The sequence below is a fragment of the Arachis ipaensis genome, chromosome B8 (genome assembly GCF_059453495.1).
Source record: "Arachis ipaensis isolate K30076 ecotype BB chromosome B8, ASM5945349v1, whole genome shotgun sequence".
Taxonomy (NCBI): Eukaryota; Viridiplantae; Streptophyta; class Magnoliopsida; order Fabales; family Fabaceae; genus Arachis; species Arachis ipaensis.
This window is the reverse complement of record NC_142443.1, coordinates 136,020,361-136,037,962: the sequence shown is the minus strand read 5'-3', so window position 1 is coordinate 136,037,962 and position 17,602 is coordinate 136,020,361. Positions and strand designations below refer to the sequence as shown.

The 17,602-nt window shown below is 32.0% G+C and overlaps 1 protein-coding gene across 1 annotated transcript; it reads right to left on the bottom strand.

The window, feature by feature from the left end:
- Positions 1-3,463: 3,463 nt before the first annotated feature.
- LOC148549962 (uncharacterized) lies at positions 3,464-3,993 on the bottom strand. Its single transcript, XM_088495876.1, has 2 exons — positions 3,781-3,993; positions 3,464-3,697 (listed from the first exon to the last, which is right to left on the bottom strand). The coding sequence occupies exons 1-2, from the start codon at positions 3,991-3,993 to the stop codon at positions 3,464-3,466; spliced, it is 447 nt and encodes a 148-aa protein (XP_088352002.1).
- Positions 3,994-17,602: the final 13,609 nt, after the last annotated feature.

The window sequence follows — 17,602 nt, the reverse complement described above, 5'->3', positions numbered from 1 at the left end:
CCTTGGTGAACCCAAAATTAGCTTTTTATAACATGAGATGTTTATTATCCCTGGTATCCGGATGGTTATTCTAGATAGTATAGGTGATGTTCATTTTATTTATAAACCAAAGATTTAGCCCATTATACACATTGTATGCTTAGGCCATTGGCTTCCTAGCACTACTCTACACAAAATTATACCGAAAAATGCCAAAAGAACATCACTTTCCGAGATGTAAAGAGGTTGTAACTTGTAAACAACGATATGGATTTGAATAAGTGATTTTTTTATGGACTGGAATTACTGCTAATTTAGTCCAAGATTGAGCATCTCCGTATTCCTTCATCTGCCACACAATCCACTCGCGTGTTCTCCTATCCTCGTAACAAACAGAAAGTCTGTAATAGCCTATACCATACAGAGCTTTACGCTTAAGTCATAAAACAGAGATGATGTGGTATTACGATCTCTAAAATAAAATATATGTATATATCATAGTCAAAAGAAGATAGTATACTAGGAGCTTTGAAAAATAGGTAAAACAAAATCGTAAAATTAAAAGCGCAACACTCAAGATTAAGGATTAGTTACGTACGAAGAAAGCTATGGTTCATTAACATATATATACAAAAGATAAGAGTAGATGGTCAAGGGTACAAAATATCAAGCTCCCAACTCAGCCTGCGAAGTTAAGGCTGGCCAGAGAATATTTACATACATATATACATAACCCAAGGTCCAAAATACATAAATAAAACCTTAGTTCTCCATAAATCTTTAAGAGATACAAAACAAAACAAGTTGTTCGGAGAGTTATATACATATGACCATATATAAAATATACATCAAAATAAAGTCCCAAAATGTACTTCGCTGCAGAACTCCAGACGCCTAGCGAGGTGCCTTTCGACCTGCATCTGAAAAATATCAATATCGTATGGGATAAGAACATGGGGTTCTCAGTATGGTAAAGGTACCACGTACATAAGATATATGGTCCTGAGAATGCCAGAGGCAATCCTAGAACGCCGACACTCAAATTATAAAACTTAAAGGGATAAAACAAAAACCATAAACGGGTGGTCTTCTAATGATTCCTAAACATAACTAAAACTTAACTAGAACACTAAAATCTCTCCACCTTTCCTCTGTTCCTCCATCTCCGATGAATTTGCATAGACAGACAAGCAGACAATGGCAAAGACAGGTAGAATACAAGTAATACAAATACCAAGTATAACAATTAGCATATTATAATCAATTAGGCAATCCCAATTAATGCACAAGCAAGCAATTCGAACAATATGCACATGATGCATGCCTGTCATATGACTAATGAGTCTCATCTATCGGTTATCAAGCCAAACTGACAAGTCCGACTACTAAACCCTGGACTGTCCTCCGACGCGCGTCCCCAAGAGTCTATGCATAACTTTTTCTCATTTATATATAATTGCTCAATGGGGGAACCTTCCCGGGAATTTATAAGTGCCCGGTCACCTCTTACGTCGTGGGATCAACAGAGTATCGAGTCTCAACCTGGAACACGTAGTGGCAAGTCACGGTACTTTACCTAGTAAAACTCGTATCTCAGATAAAATTGAGTGGATAAGCCTCATAAACATTCATAATCATTGCACAATTAATCATTAAACCAATGGAACCACATACACTCCAAGTATTTACATTTTCATATATCATTCAACAATCTTCCAACCTTGCTTCACCCCAAGTTACCACCATTTCCTAACTTCATCCTATTACTATGCTTACTAACAAGATCTAGCACCAAAGGAATGAAAATAGAGGTTTAGAGGTTTGAAATAAGGCTTTTAAAACACAAAATCCACATTTAGTGAAATAGGAGCCACGCGTACGCGTGGGAGTGCAATTTAGCCCATTTCACGTACGCATAGCCTTGTCCGCGTACGCATACACTGCAGTGTGATCAGAAATGGCTAAGTCTGCAGAATTTCAGTTTTACATACCGAACTTCCGACGCGCATAACTTTCTCGTTTTAAAACATTTTTCACATGTTTTTCGAACAGCGTAAACTTCACGGACTCCATTTCATATGAAATAAGTTTAAAACAATTTGGGGATTTGGAATCCAAGTTATGGCTCATCGAATTTCGGCCAAAAATCTATTTTACACAAAAACCTCAAACCTCAATTTTCATTAGAAACCAAACTCAAATCCAAGCTCCTATACATATATTCAGCACAACAGCATACCATTTAAAATGCCAAAATCTCCACATCCTATCTCAATCAATTATACTTCTATATATACAATCTCATACCTAAATTCATTACTTTAATCAACAAGATTCGTCAACAATCCATCACAAACTCATATTCATCCTCATACCTTGTCAAACATCATTAATTCATCATTTAGCATTCTATTACCAATATCAACAACAGACCAAAACTCAACCTTGTTCAACATATATCATTAAAGCACTAAATAATTTACGTACTCATGCATTCATTCCTATTCTATGGTTGTCTAGCCTAAGTTTTCACAAGATATTATATATTAAATACGAGAAACCTAAACCATAACTTGGCCGATTTCCACGTATAATCCGAGACAATACCAAGGAACCAAACACAGCCCCAAAGATCCAAAATCTCCCGAGGAATGATACCCAAACTCCACCAAGCCTCCAATGTATACAATCAAGCTCCAATTTACATATACACAAACCTAATTCACATTTTCATATATATCTATCCAAAACTTAATACTCAACACATAAAATCAATGAATTAGCTAGAATTCTAGGATTCTCACCTTACCCAAGCACCAAATAAGCAAGAGTGAATGTTTTCCTCAAGCTAATCAGACTTCATAACATCGAAGAAGCAAAATTTCAACACCACTCTAATAAATTTCAAAAATTTTGGGAAAAGAGAGGCTGAGAATGAAAATGGAAGTTCCTTACTAAATTGTGCATCGGGCTTTGTAGAGCTCGACGCCGCGAACGTGTGACCGCAAATGGTGCGGTGATCGGAGTTCGGAATAGCAAAATACGGTGGTTTGAAATCAAAGCCAAGGGTTTGCTCTTGTTTCCCTTGCCTTGAGCATTGCTTCAGCATGTTTTTAGATGAAGAAAAGAAGAAGATTGACTCTTCTTAAGTTACTGGGATGATGGATTGGGCCTTGGACCCAGTATGGGTCCAGTTCGACACGTTTGGCCCAATTTTGTGCCAAATTCTTTGAAATTAGTGTCAAAATTCTTGTTTTAATTCGCTCTATCTTATTTTACTATAAATTTATATTTATAATTTTCTTTATTAAAATTTTAATTTATTGGTTAATTATTCACTAATATTACGGGGTTTACATCCTACCCACCTAATTAAGAATTTCGCCCTCAAAATTCATATTTAGTTACCTGAAAAGAGGTGTGGGTAGTCCTTCCGCATATCCGATTTGAGCTCCCAAGTATGTTCTTCAATTCCAACCCGACTCTAAGCTACTTTCACCAATGATACTTCCTTCCCGCACAAACGTTTGATGGTGATGTCGTCGATCCTAACTGGAATTACTGAAAGCGTCAGATATTCTCGTACTTGAACCGGTTCCGATTCCAGAATATGACTTGCATCAGGAGTATATTTATGAAGCTGCAACATGTGAAATACGTTGTTCAGCTTCGAAAGATGCGGCGGTAAAGCGATCCTATAAGCCACCGGCCTAATCCTCTTCAAGATTTCAAATGGTCCGATGTAGTGGGATTCAGTTTCTTCATCTTGATCGCTCGACCCACTCTGGTTGTTGGAGTAACCTTCAGAAACACATGCTCTCCTTCTTCAAATTCTAAAGGCTTTCGCCTTTGATCAGCATAGCTCTTTTGATGGCTTTGCGTGATAAGCATTTTCTTTATCTGCTCAGTAGTCTTAGCTATAATTTCAGGCCCTAACAAGCTCTTCTCTCCAGATTTATACCAGCATAGCAGAAATTGACACTTCCTCCCATATAGAGCCTCATACAAAGCCATCACGATGCTTGCATGGTAGCTATTGTTATATGCAAACTCCACTAGTGGCATATACCAATCCCAACTCGCCGGCTATTCCAAAACACAAGCTCTCAGCATATCCTCCAAGGTTTGGATTGTTCTCTCTGATTGACCATCTATTTGAGGGTGATATGTAGTGCTTAAACTCAACTGAGTCCCAAATGCTCGCTGAAAGGCTCTCCAGAACCTTGAGGTGAAATGGGAATCTCTGTCAAATATAATGGTAGTAGGCACACCGTGCAACCTCACAATCTCTTTAATGTACAGCCGTGCTAACTCCTCCGATGTACAACTCATTCGAATGGGGAGAAAGTGGGCTAACTTTGTCAGTCGATCGACAATCACCCAAAAGGAATCATATCTGGCCCGAGTCCTTGGTAAGCCCGACATGAAGTCCATTGCAATGCTCTCCCACTTTCATTGCGGAATCTCTAAGGGCTGAAGGGTTCATAATGGTCTTTGATGCTCAATCTTGATTTTCTAACAAGTTAAGCACTTAGAAACGTGCAACGCCACATTGTAAGAACCGGAATAATCATTTTAATAAAATAATATTTTTAACTATTTGAAATGGATTCGAAAATATAGGAGTGTTAGTTTTAAAATATAAAGGTGAAATTTGAATTCAATGAATTTTTTTGAGTGGAAAAATGTATCTTTTGCGAAAAATTTTTGTAAAAATTCGTACCAGTGCTTAAGCTAGTAGTACCGACTTTAGTCTGTCCGGTACCACGTATTTTGGAAAATAAGATTTAAAAAAATTGAATTTATTATTTTCAAAGGACGAAAATAATTTAGAATTGAAAACTGGATAGTAATCTTAAAGATTTTGGCCCAAAGTTAGGACAAACAGACCTAAAATACTAACAGGTTGGATCGGGTCTAAACTGAACCCAAGACCCAACATATATATGCATGTTTAATGAGATTTCAGCTCATTTTGACCCTAAAAACAAGAAAGGGGACGCAGCTTTGAAAGAGAAGAGAGCAAATGGTTTGGTCACTATTCATCCTCCACTTTCAGTGACTATAACTTGAGCTACGAAGCTCTGATCGACGAGCCATTTGTGGTCATGCAAAACTCTAGTCAAACTCTTCGTTTCTATCTAAGAAAAGTTGGCAAGAACTCTTTCTCTAGCTCCAGTTTTCTGTCCTAGCCTAAAACTCAAAAATGACTTTGGATTTTTGAATTTTTTTTTGTGTTCTTGGTTGTTTATGGGTGATTTAGTATTGGAGTATTGTTAGATTTGCCCCTAATACCGTTGGATAAGGTAAGGTTTCACTAAACCCTTCGAAAGCGATAAATTTATTCTTTATCGAATTATGTCCGTCCGAACAAAAAAAAAATAAAGTATATTTTTTGTTTTTGAAATTTGGCAAAAATTTCAAAAATATCCCTAAATTTTATTTTATTTTAGTTTTATCCCAAAAAATTTTTATTTGTATCAAATATATTCTTGACGGCTAATTTTTCAAAAAATTTAGGACCAATTCAATAACAATTTCATAAGAACAACCTTCAATACGGAGTTTTTGAAATGTGTGGTATATGAATTATGATGAAGGTTGAGTGAGATGTATACAAGGGAGTATGATTATGATAATAACATGATGGGTATTGGTGTTGATTTTGATTGATGATGACTATGAGTATTGTTGATGATAAATTTTGGCTTGGATTGATAAGTGTTGAAGGAGTTGATAAGTTAGGATATTAAAAGTTGGATGTTGTATAGTGAATAATGATGGAATTTAAGAGTTTTGATGTGATTTAGGTTGAATTTAGACGTTGATGAATAATAATTTAGATGGGTTGGAACAGATCATCTTCAACCATGTGGGGGCAAGTGCTCCCATTGAATTTTCATAAAATTTCATGTAGAATACATTAAAAAATATATATATATTTCCCCCCACCCAAGAAATAAATTTGACCCCACTAATTTTTTTTTGTTGGTTCACATACACTTCTCAGTGTATAGAAATAGAAAAAAAAAAGACACAAAACATAAACATTAATCAATAATAAATATATAAAAACACCAATATAAAGTACATCAATTCAATTTTAGTAAATAAATTTATTATTATTAAAAGTTGATACATTACAGACAATGTTAAAATAAAATTATTTTTTATTTGTTAATTTAGTGCTTAACAAATTAAAAAAATTAAATAAATATAATGAAGAGCGAAATTTTGATTCCATTAAATATTTTTTATTATAAAAGATTAAAAATTTATCCATTAAAAATATATTTAGTTCGCTTAATATTAATAAAAAATTAATATCTAAATTATTTGAATATTTAAAAATAATTTTAAATTTTTGGTATGTTTATGTAAATCATTATTACCAAAGAATTTTTTTAATAAATTTCCTATATTAAAATTTGTAGCAAAATTTTAAAATCTAATAAATGAAAGACTAAAAAAAATGAAAATAAAAAAAATGTTGTCTGAAATTAAATGGCTTAATTTTTAAAATAAAAAAAATTTACATAGTCCCAAAAGAATATATTTTTTATATGGTATTTTTTTAAAATTAGTTTTAGGTTTGCCAGTAACAACAATATTAGTTGAAGAAATCTCTTCGGCTATAAATATTATAAAAAGTCGATTCTGTAATCATATAGGAAATGAATTTTTAAATGATTGTTCAATAACATATATAAAAAGAAAAATATTTGATTGTATTGACAATTGAAAGAAAATATAAAAAATTATTTTTTAACTTATTATTTTAGTGCATAAATTTATTTGTTAAACAATTTGAAAACTAATTATATTTTACCATAACAAATTATAATTATAAAAAATATTATCGTATTATATATGCATTGCCCCCAGTGACAATTTTCTGGATCCGTCACTGGTTGGAATAGTGTAATTGAGATGTTATTGATGGTTGAGTTGAGGAATGAATGGTGTGGACTTTTGTGTTGTTTTGGTATTTTTTGGGTTGTGAGTAGTTTGATTTTGAATTGAGAGTTTTGGTAAATTTGATATTTAAAATTTTTGGTAAAAACAGATTTTTGGCTAACTTTGGCGGATCATATCTTGAGCTTCAGTTTTCTAAATGGATTGAATTTTGTATCAAATAAAATATAATTCAAAGAGCTTTAAAACGGTATAGATTTTGTGAAAATCAGAATTTTGTAGAAAAAGAAATGATCGTTGGAAGTTGATGTCGAAAATCTGAAATTATGTAATGCTGCAGAATTTGTGAGTTCTGGTTTGTGTGTGCACGCACACTGTTGTGCGCGTGCTCTGAGCAGGGACCATGTTTTCACTTGTGCGTACACACACTTGTGTGCGTGCGCATGCCCTGTGATTTTCAGAAAACGTGCGTATGCACACTATGGTGCGCACGCACACACAGGGTTATGCCTACTGTTGAGAGCGTTCGCACACTCTGGTGCGCACACACACCCTGCGAAATTTGCAAGTTGTGCGTACACACAACATCAAGCTGAGAAAACTCTTCTGGGCGTGCGTACGCATAACCCAATGTGTATGCACACTATCCTGTTTCTCAATGAAAACCTTGTTTTTAACCGTTTTATCTTCCCGACAAGCTTGCAAACTTTTGTAACACTTGTTTAAAACCTTTTTACTTGTTTTTAGGCCTTGAAATATAGAGAATACTATAAGTGAGTTTAACTAGATATTTTCTAGTAAAAAGAGTAGAAGACAGAGACTTAGGTTCCTTGAGTACTGAGGATGGATTAGTTGAATGAGAGGACAGAGTACTGTAATGATGATTAATCTGATGAGTAATGGAATTACAGATTGATGGTGGTTGAGACGAGTTTAGGTCTCGGAGTTGAAATATGACTTTACTGAGTACTGAGAATAATTTCTAAAAACCATTGATATATTGTTTTATGCTGGGACTGTTAAGTCGCTATGCTCCTCGGGCAGGGGCTGTGGCAGGCTCCCGCTTGTCAAGGTATCGATGCCGTCATAGGGGCTGTGGCAGTCTCCTGCCTACGTTTGGATGTGAGGGTTGAAGCTGGACTTCCCACTCACGTTTCACTCTCATGGAGAAGGTGGTAGGGCACTCATCCCTCGGAATTATTCCTCCTGAGTATACATTTTCTCTCTGGTTGCAAGGTGGTAGGGGACTAACCTACGGAATCATGCGGCATCCAGAGGAAGGTGGTAGAGTACTCTCCCTCGGAATGTTTTCCTCTGAAAGGAGAAGGTGACAGGGCACTCATCTCTCAGAATTATTCCTCCTGAGTATGCGCAACAGAGAGACTAATCCGGGAGTTGCCGATCGGATTTTGTATCGGGTTTGGCACTATAATCGACATGTGATATCACAGCCAATAGGACAGACATTCATCATATGCATCTTCTATCAGCTTATTTGCTTTGATTACTTGAGTTATGCCTATTTGAATAATATTTCTAAATGCTAGCTGATTTACCTGCTATACATGAATACTAATTGTACTTTACTTGTTTGCATTAAATGTGTTTTACTGGCATTGAGGAGAATCGGGAGGCGGTGGCGAGGGGATCGCATGGAGGTTAGGTTGGTGAAGGCTGTGGGATACAGCGGTGTGATTAATATTAGTTAGAAATCCCCTAAGTTTAGATAACCCTGTTTATGATTTACATTTTAAGTTAATTATTTGTTTTAAGCTTGAATATCTGTTTGGTGTGAAGTTCTAGGATTGCCTTTGGCGTCCTGGAACCTTACATTTTACATATTGGGCACTGTTACTATACTGAGAACTTCCGGTTCTCATACCATATGTTGTTGTTATTTTTCAGATGCAGGTCACAACCCACCACAGTGAGTTTGCGGATATGGTGACAGAGTGGAGGATGGTCTCCCTTATGTTTTATTTCACTTTATTTTTGTTGTAGTATTCTCTCACCTTTTGTATATTTAATGTTATTGCGTTAGAGGCTTTATCTCTGAAAAAAAACTTTGAGAGATAGGTTGTTACTATTTTAAACTTCAAAACTCTATTGTATTCAGTTTGACTAGCCGGCCTAAACTCCGCAGGCTGTGACTAATCCTTTTTTTGTATATCATACTTATATATCTTGTTTAATTTAATTATTACCTTGTGTATCCTGGAGCTATCTACAAGGTTTTATATATATTATGTCCTGTTTGGCCCGTGCCTACGCGCTTAGTTACCATGTGTGAACGCTTTGCATTTCGTAATTCCGCTTTATGCAACTTTGAGCTTTTATTCCTTCATCGAGCTTTTAGTTATATAAAATTTTGGATATATATATTATATTATATTATGAGTTTTAGAACTGTTGTGGCACTTTGTTATCCTTTGCTTTATGGCTAGAGGTAAGGCCTAGGGTAACGGGATGTTACACACATCATTTTTCATTTCCAGCCACCAGAACATCATTTTCAGATCTTGATACATCTTAGTGCTTCCCGGATGGATAGAAAACCCGCTTTTATGCGCCTCCTTAAAGATATCCTGCCGTAAAGTTCCGACGTCCGGCACAATAATTCGGCCCTTAAACCTCCATAATCCGTCCTTGTCCTCTGACACTCTCCATTGCTTCCCTTGTTCAATTGTCGGCAATACTTTCTGTAACTCTTTATCGTCTTGATGAGATTTTAAAAGTTCAGCTTTAAAATCACTTGAAATTTGCAGCTGACTCAAACACAGAGTCCCAAACTCCTCTCTAGCTCCCAATTTCAGACCTTTGAATGCTTTTAGCAACTCATTTCACTATACTTTCTAAAAAAATAATTAAAAAGACACGTTTTAATTTTTTATTAAAGCAAAATAAAATAAAATACATAAATTGAATAGATATAAATCTGAAAATTATAAAATTTTATTAACAATTTAAATAAATTATTCATAAAACTGAATTCAATGTATATTTAAAATAATTACCGATCTTCTATTTTTTAATTATTAATAATTTAAATAAAATAATACCCTATAACTTATTTTTTTATTTATTTTTAGTAATTACTAAAATTTTATTTTTTAATTATTTTCTTGTCTTATTTATCATTCATGATTTCGATCAAATATATTAATAAACAAATAAACTAAATTAATTACCTCAATTATACTTTTGGACTATTAAATAATTCAACATAATCTTTTCAATTTGGGATTAACTACTAACCATAAAAAATAGAAAATTTAGAGTAATTTAGTATTATGAACATTAATTATGTATTATAAAATAACTTAAAATCATAATATCATTTATTTTTAAAGAAATAATCAAGCATTATTGTTAATTATGAAATAATCTAAAATTATAATGCATTTTATTTAAAAAAAATCAACCATTAACATCAATAAATAGAAACTATCATCAAAATACTTTGATTAAAAATATGAGAGATTAATTATTATTCATTATTAATAATATATCGATTATATAAAAAAGTAAAAATATAATTATTAGCATTTACATCATTAGAAGAATTACCATCACAAGTAGAATTTTATCCAAAAAAGAGTAAAATTATATATATATATATATATATATATATATATATATATATATATATATATATATATATATATTGAATTTAAAAAAATAAAGATTGCTAAGTAATAATGATTTTTTTTTTGAAATAAATAGTAAAAAAAATAAATGTTATAAACTATATTTTTTCATAAGTAACTTTTTTAAGTTGTACGTTATGTTTGACATAGTTTATTTGTATATCATTTAAATTAGCATTGTTTTTATAACGATCATTTATTCTTAATAATTATTAGAGATTTTGATGCCTTACAATAATTATCTATTAAAAAAAACATATATTATTCTTTTTGCCCTATTTTCACATTAAATAAATTTATTTTTTTACCTTATTTTCACATTAAAAATTTTTTTGTTCTGTCTTTTTTAACTATCATCATGTTATTATAATCATTAAATAATATTAAAAAAATCTTTAAAAATAGAAATAGCGATGACATTTCGAATAATTAATTCAATAGAATTAAACTTAAACGAATAAGATGATTTAATTAATTATACAGATAATAGTATATTTATAAATATTAATAACAAAAATAGTCTCATTAATGTAAATGACCAATACAATAATTTTATGAAAAAATAAATAATTACATAATTGCATAATTTTCAAGATCCTATATGATTGAATTTAATGGACAAATTCAAAAATATCTATACGATAATGTCCAAATATTTCAGCATAATATAAATCATACTATCATTTTATATATCATATTATAACTTTAAGTCAACTCCTTAGACACATGAAGTGCACATGATAAAAGAGAATATTAAAAAATAAAATTACAGTAAGATTATTTAAAAACACCGTAAAAAAGACACATCTCTTTTGTTAATCAAAAGCTCGAAGGAAAAAAATATGCACCTAATGATGATCAACTAAAATAGACAAAAAACATTAGAAAATATAAAAAAAATGAAATATATAAGTAGTGATAAAAAAAATAAAAATGAAATAAATTACAAAAATTGTACCCTAAAGTCCTAAACACAAGAGATCAAAGAGAGAGAAAAAGAGAAAAGAGAGAAAAGAGAACGAATGGGTAAAACACATTGTGATTTCGTATAAATAGATATCATTGAAAAAAATAAACTAATTAAATTAATTCATATATTTCATTATCATATTTATTATTTACTAAAATAATTTGATATTTACTCCAATCAAATCAAATCAAATCATTAATATAATTAACTAAATTAATTAATTGATATAATTAATTATAATTTATTAATTTATATAAATTACAATAAATTGTGAGATTTGAATGTTTAATCAAATTAATTAATTGATATCATTAATTAGTTATAATTGATTTATTTTACGGAATTGAAAGAAATAAATCGGGAAACACTCTTAGAAGCATGCCACGTCAGCTCCATCATTAAGTGCAGAAATTCGATTTTTATATAATAGAATAGATAGATGAGGGAGTGACATGTGGTACATTTTGGTTGTAAAATTAGTAAGGAGGAGAGGAGAATTCCTTAATTTTGAAGGAAAAGATTTAATTCCAATTGCAATGAAAAAGTGACATGTGATATATTTTAGTTGTAAAATTAGAGATATATAATAAATAATAGATATAATAGATTTTTTTAAGAGTAGTTAAAAAATGATGAATTTATGTTGACCAAAGTTAGTTCACAACTACTAAAGTTGAGAATGATAAGAATGTTGGTTCTCTGCTGTTAGATCTCAAATAGTTAACATTGCCTAACAAATTAAATACAATTTTTTTTAGGTGTCTAAATATGTAAAGAAACAAAATAAATACTGTCCTATATTCGGATGATTTGTTGGAGATCAACACAAGTCTCAGACCAAATAACATAATTAGAGTTAAGGCTTGTTTGGACGTCATTCTCAAAAAAGATCTTTTTTTAATGATCTTTTTTGAAATATCTTTTACAAAAGTAAATAAAGTAATTTTATGTTTGGATATTTCATGTAAAAATATCTTTTTATCTATCAATTATGTTTGGGTAAAATAAGATAAAAGTACTTTTTGTTCATTTATGACGTGAAAACTATCTTTTTTTAAGGAAAAAAAGATATTTTAAAAAAAGATATTTTAAAAAAAGATGTAAATTGTAACTTCTCAAAAAAGATATTTTTTTTAAAATTTTTTTAGTGCTTTTATTTTACTATTAAAAATTTGCCAAACACACTAAAAAGTGAAAAAAGATCTCTTTTCATTGAAAAAAGAAAAATTTTTTATCGATTTAACGGCGCCCAAACAAACACGTACTCTTGGCACCATATATAGCCATCCAATCCGCAGCTCTATTTGCTTTTGGGGACACCCACTCAACGTGAACAAGCCAAGGACGAGATAAAAACTCCTGAATCTTGTGAACTAAATCTGTTACTTTAGATGAATACCCACTTGTAAGATCATACATGATGGGTAGAATGTCAAGACAATCCGTTTCACATGTAATATCCCTCAAACTGCAATCCCAAGTTAAAACCAACCCCTTCCAAGCAGCAAAAAATTTACATATGATGATAGACCAGTGGAAATGCTTCCAGAGCAGCTCGAGATCCAACCTCTCTTGAAATCTCTAATAATACACCCGAACCCCGCTAAATTTGAATCCAGATACAAGCTTGCATCACAATTAACTTTAAAATTGTTGCTCGCCGGTGGTTTCCAACACAGGCAATTTTGGAGAGACCTAAAGGCATTGTTTTGATTCCTGTAACCTTGTGGTCTGTCCAAGGGTTGTCAGCATTGAGTATGTCATTACACCTATGTCTCTATACCCACCAAAGCCCTGCACCAAAAGATGCCTCATTGTCAGCCAAGACCTTTCGAAACCACTCTTCAAGAGTAGTACCAGTCGTCGAGTCCAAAATACTAAGATCCAACATATGTCAAATTGCCTTTGATCGTTCACAGTCTCTAAGGCAATGTTCGATTGTTTTCTGTGCCTAGTTACATCTCTTACACATATCTGAAGAAACTAAATGCCACTTGAATCGAAAGGTCTCAGTCGGGTAGAGCATCATGTAAGTCAAGCCACATAGTGAATTTGAACTTTTTCGAAATATTAGTATTCCATAACCAATTCTAGTTGCTATTGACATTACAATTCAAGGTTTTCTCTAATAACTATCTATAACCCTCCCTTGTACTATATTTTTTTGTTGCTGCAGGCCACTATTCCCACTGTGGCTCTAACTCAGTCAAACTGGGATATCTCAGATCACGAATAAACTACTTAATTTCATGTGGAATAGACGTGGTAAGACTATCAACCTCCCATAATACCCCTTTATTAAATACAATTTGTTTATAAAATATCTTGACCTAACTAAATTTATTTTAATTTGTTATACAAACACTTTTCTACCAATGAATAACTGTAAGATAATGTTTATTTTGAGATATTGGAATGAGACTTGTGTTTATTAGTAAAAAATTAAAACTAAAATTTCAGTCTCTATTTTTAAAATTTTAATCTTTTTAATATTTCCAAAAAATAAAAATACAAAGAACTAAAATTTTTAAAAATAAAAGCTAAAATTTAAATAACAATTTCTTACCAGATTACCTTCGGTCCAAATTATTAATTTCAAATTGACCTATTTTACAAAAACAAATTAGGGCTCATGTCATATTCTCACACCAAACAAAGGTTTCCAAGCATTGAAGATTCCCAGGTTGAGCTGCTTCCCCATCGCCGCCGCTAAGACCGCCTCCTCCTTCTCGTCGCCGTCGCAGCCACCGTAAGTTAGGTGAGCCACCTTAACTGGATCTATCCTCTTCACAGATATTTCATCTTCTCATCTTCTCCGATGCAGGACAAGCATCGATTGCCCCCACCCAGAGCCTCTGCCCTGTCGCTGTCGCAAGGAACACGACATAAATTTCACTGTCGTAGCCATTGTGCGCTGGGTGAGTCACCGTTGCACGGCTTCATCTTCTTTTCCACTCTGTTCTGATATTCTAATCTTTTGCGATCCTAGGACCAGCGCCAACAGGACTCTGCTCTCTCGCTGCAGCCAGGACAGCCATTTCCTCATCGTCGTTAGCTTGCCCCCGTGACCTAGGTTAGTCGCCCTAATCTTAATTTATGTTCTGATTGCATAATATTTTGTTGATTTGTTCATTGTAGTTTAAGTTTTTCATAGATAAGTAGTGTTTAATTTCAATCCTGATTGCATAATATTTTGTTGATTTGTTCATTGTAGTTTAAGTTTTTCATAGATAAGTAGTGTTTAATTTCAATCCTGAGTTGAATTCTTGAGATTTTGTCTAAATTTTTTACTTTCATAACTTTGATATGAAGGTTATATTAGAATTCTGTGTTACTGGGACCATCCCTGCCTGCACTAAGAGTGAACTATCAATCTGGCCCTGTCCATTTTTCAGAATGACAACGCGACCCCTCAAGAAAAACCGATCCACTTTGGTTCCTGTTCTTTATTTTATGGAGTTAATAGTCAAAATCGTCTCTAAAAGATATCCTGATCTCCATTTTGGTTCTCGAAAGATAAAGTTAATCGAAATCGTCTCTGAAAGATACACGACTTGGTCACGTTAGTCCTTTCGTCAATTAGATGATGATGTGTCACGTTAAGTGCCACGTGGCACATGATGACGTGGTGGGTTAATGCCACGTGTCACAAGATGATTTATTGACGTGTCAGATCAGGGACACGTGGCATACCACGTGTCAGATCAGTGACACGTGGCACCACGTGTCACTTGACATGTAAAAAAGTTATTTATAATCAAAATAGTCCTTGAAAGTTCAGATATAAGTCATTTTCATCCCTAAAATTTTAAAAATTAATCAAATTAGTCCTTATATAATTTTCTTTTATTTTTTCTTGATAATATTAAATTTGAAATATTTTTTTATACTACTAATTTTAATAGAAATATAATTGACAAACAAAAAATTCGTAATTGTATCTTTTCTTCTTAAAATTTTTTTTAATAAAATTATCTCTCCTTTAATTCTTCTCAAAATCTCTCATATTCTTTTCTATTCTAAATTTTTTTTCTTATATTATTATATTTTGCTGGAATATATATATACTCAAAATTGAAATGTATGTATTTGTTAACCTAAACAAAGTTATATGCTCAAAATCAAAATTTATGTATTAAAAAAAATTATATAATCTATCTCAAACATATGAAACACACAAAAATTTATTATGATCTTTGCATGTAGTACGCTTAAGAAGCAATTCGTTTAGCATATATAATAATAATAATAATAATAATAATAATAATAATAATAATAATAATAATAATAATAATAATAATAATAATAATAATAATAATATTTTGTAAAGTTTGAAATTGAAGCAAAATTTGTGGATCTTATTGAATTTTGACTTTTAATATCACTACCATTACATCCTATATGTAAGTAATACCGTAATGAAAAAAAAAAAAGATGTAGTAGAAAAAATAATGGTATAACTTTGTTTAGGTTAACATACATAAATTTTAATTTTGAGCATATAACTTTGTTTAGGTTAACAAATACATACATTTCAATTTTGAGTATATATATATTCCAGCAAAATGTGATAATGTAAGAAAAAGGTTTTAGAATAGAAAAGAATAAGAGAGATTTTGAGAAGAATTAAAGGAGAGAGATAATTTTATTGAAAAAAATTTTAAGAAGAAAAGATACAATTACTAATTTTTTGTTTGTCAATTATATTTCTATTAAAATTAGTAGTATCAAAAAATATTTCAAATTTAATATTATCAAAAAAATAAAAAAATTATATAAGGACTAATTCGATTAATTTTTAAAATTTTAGGGATGAAAATAACTTACATCTGAACTTTCAAGGACTATTTTTATTATAAATAACTTTTTTACATGTCAAGTGACACGTGTCACGTGTCACTGATCTGACACGTGGCATTAACCCACCACGTCATCATGCGCCACGTGGCACTTAACATGACACGTCATCATCCAAATAACGGAAGGACTAACGTGACCAAGTCGTGTATCTTTGGGGACGATTTCGATTAACTTTATCTTTCGAGGACCAAAATAGAGATCGGGGTATCTTTCAGGGATGATTTTGACTATTAACTTTTATTTTATGACACAACGCGGTGCTCTCCGATAACTCTGAACGGAAAATGTTGACGTGTCAGGTTCAAAAATGGACAGGGATCTAATTGTCTCTAAATTTAAATTGGTTAGCGGTTTATTTGTCCTTATTTTTTAAACGATATCTTTTTCAAATTATTTTTTTATTCATTATATTAATATTTATTTTCAATAAATTATTGAATATATGGTATAATAAATACAAACTAACTAATAAATTATTCAAGTTAAAAAATGTCATTTATTATGAAACTAGATAAATAATTCTCAAAAAGGTTAAATTACACAGTTAGTCCCTACATTTTCAATAAAATTGCAAATTGGTCCCTATAGTTTAAAAGTTTGTAATTGGGTCCCTGAAATAAATTAAAATTTGTAATTGGGTCCCTACCGTTCAAACACCGTTTGATTTAACAGAATATTCCTCAGTATATTCGCTATTTTAAGCATGTGAGTTGCACGTGTTTAACAGTAAGGACTAATTTGTAATTTTAGTAAAAGTATAGGGACCAACACTATAATTTAACTATTTAAAAATGACAAAAAAATCCCTAACCCATCCCACCCCCTCCCCAGCGTCATGAATTGAAGGAACAACAATAATTCTTTACGCTCATGTCTCCTCTTCCTCTTCATCTTCAACTCCATTTCTCTCTTCCTTTACTTCCTCACATACTCTTTCAATTCTTTACGCTCCAATGCCAACCTTCACAATCAAGTTCCTCTCTTAAGATCACAACAACAACAACAATCGCACCATCACTCTTCAAAGCCATGGCTAATTCTCCCTTCTTACCTGCTCCTGTGAAGACTACTTCGGGAACGGCTTCGGTAGAGACTCATTGGCGATGAACACACGGCAAATAACATTGCTGTGGGGAGCGGCGCCACCGTGGTAGGGGAACTCCTCCCAGCCGAAGGCTTCTATGACATTGTTGAAGTCAGAGGGGCTTTGGATCGGGAAACCTAACTCCAT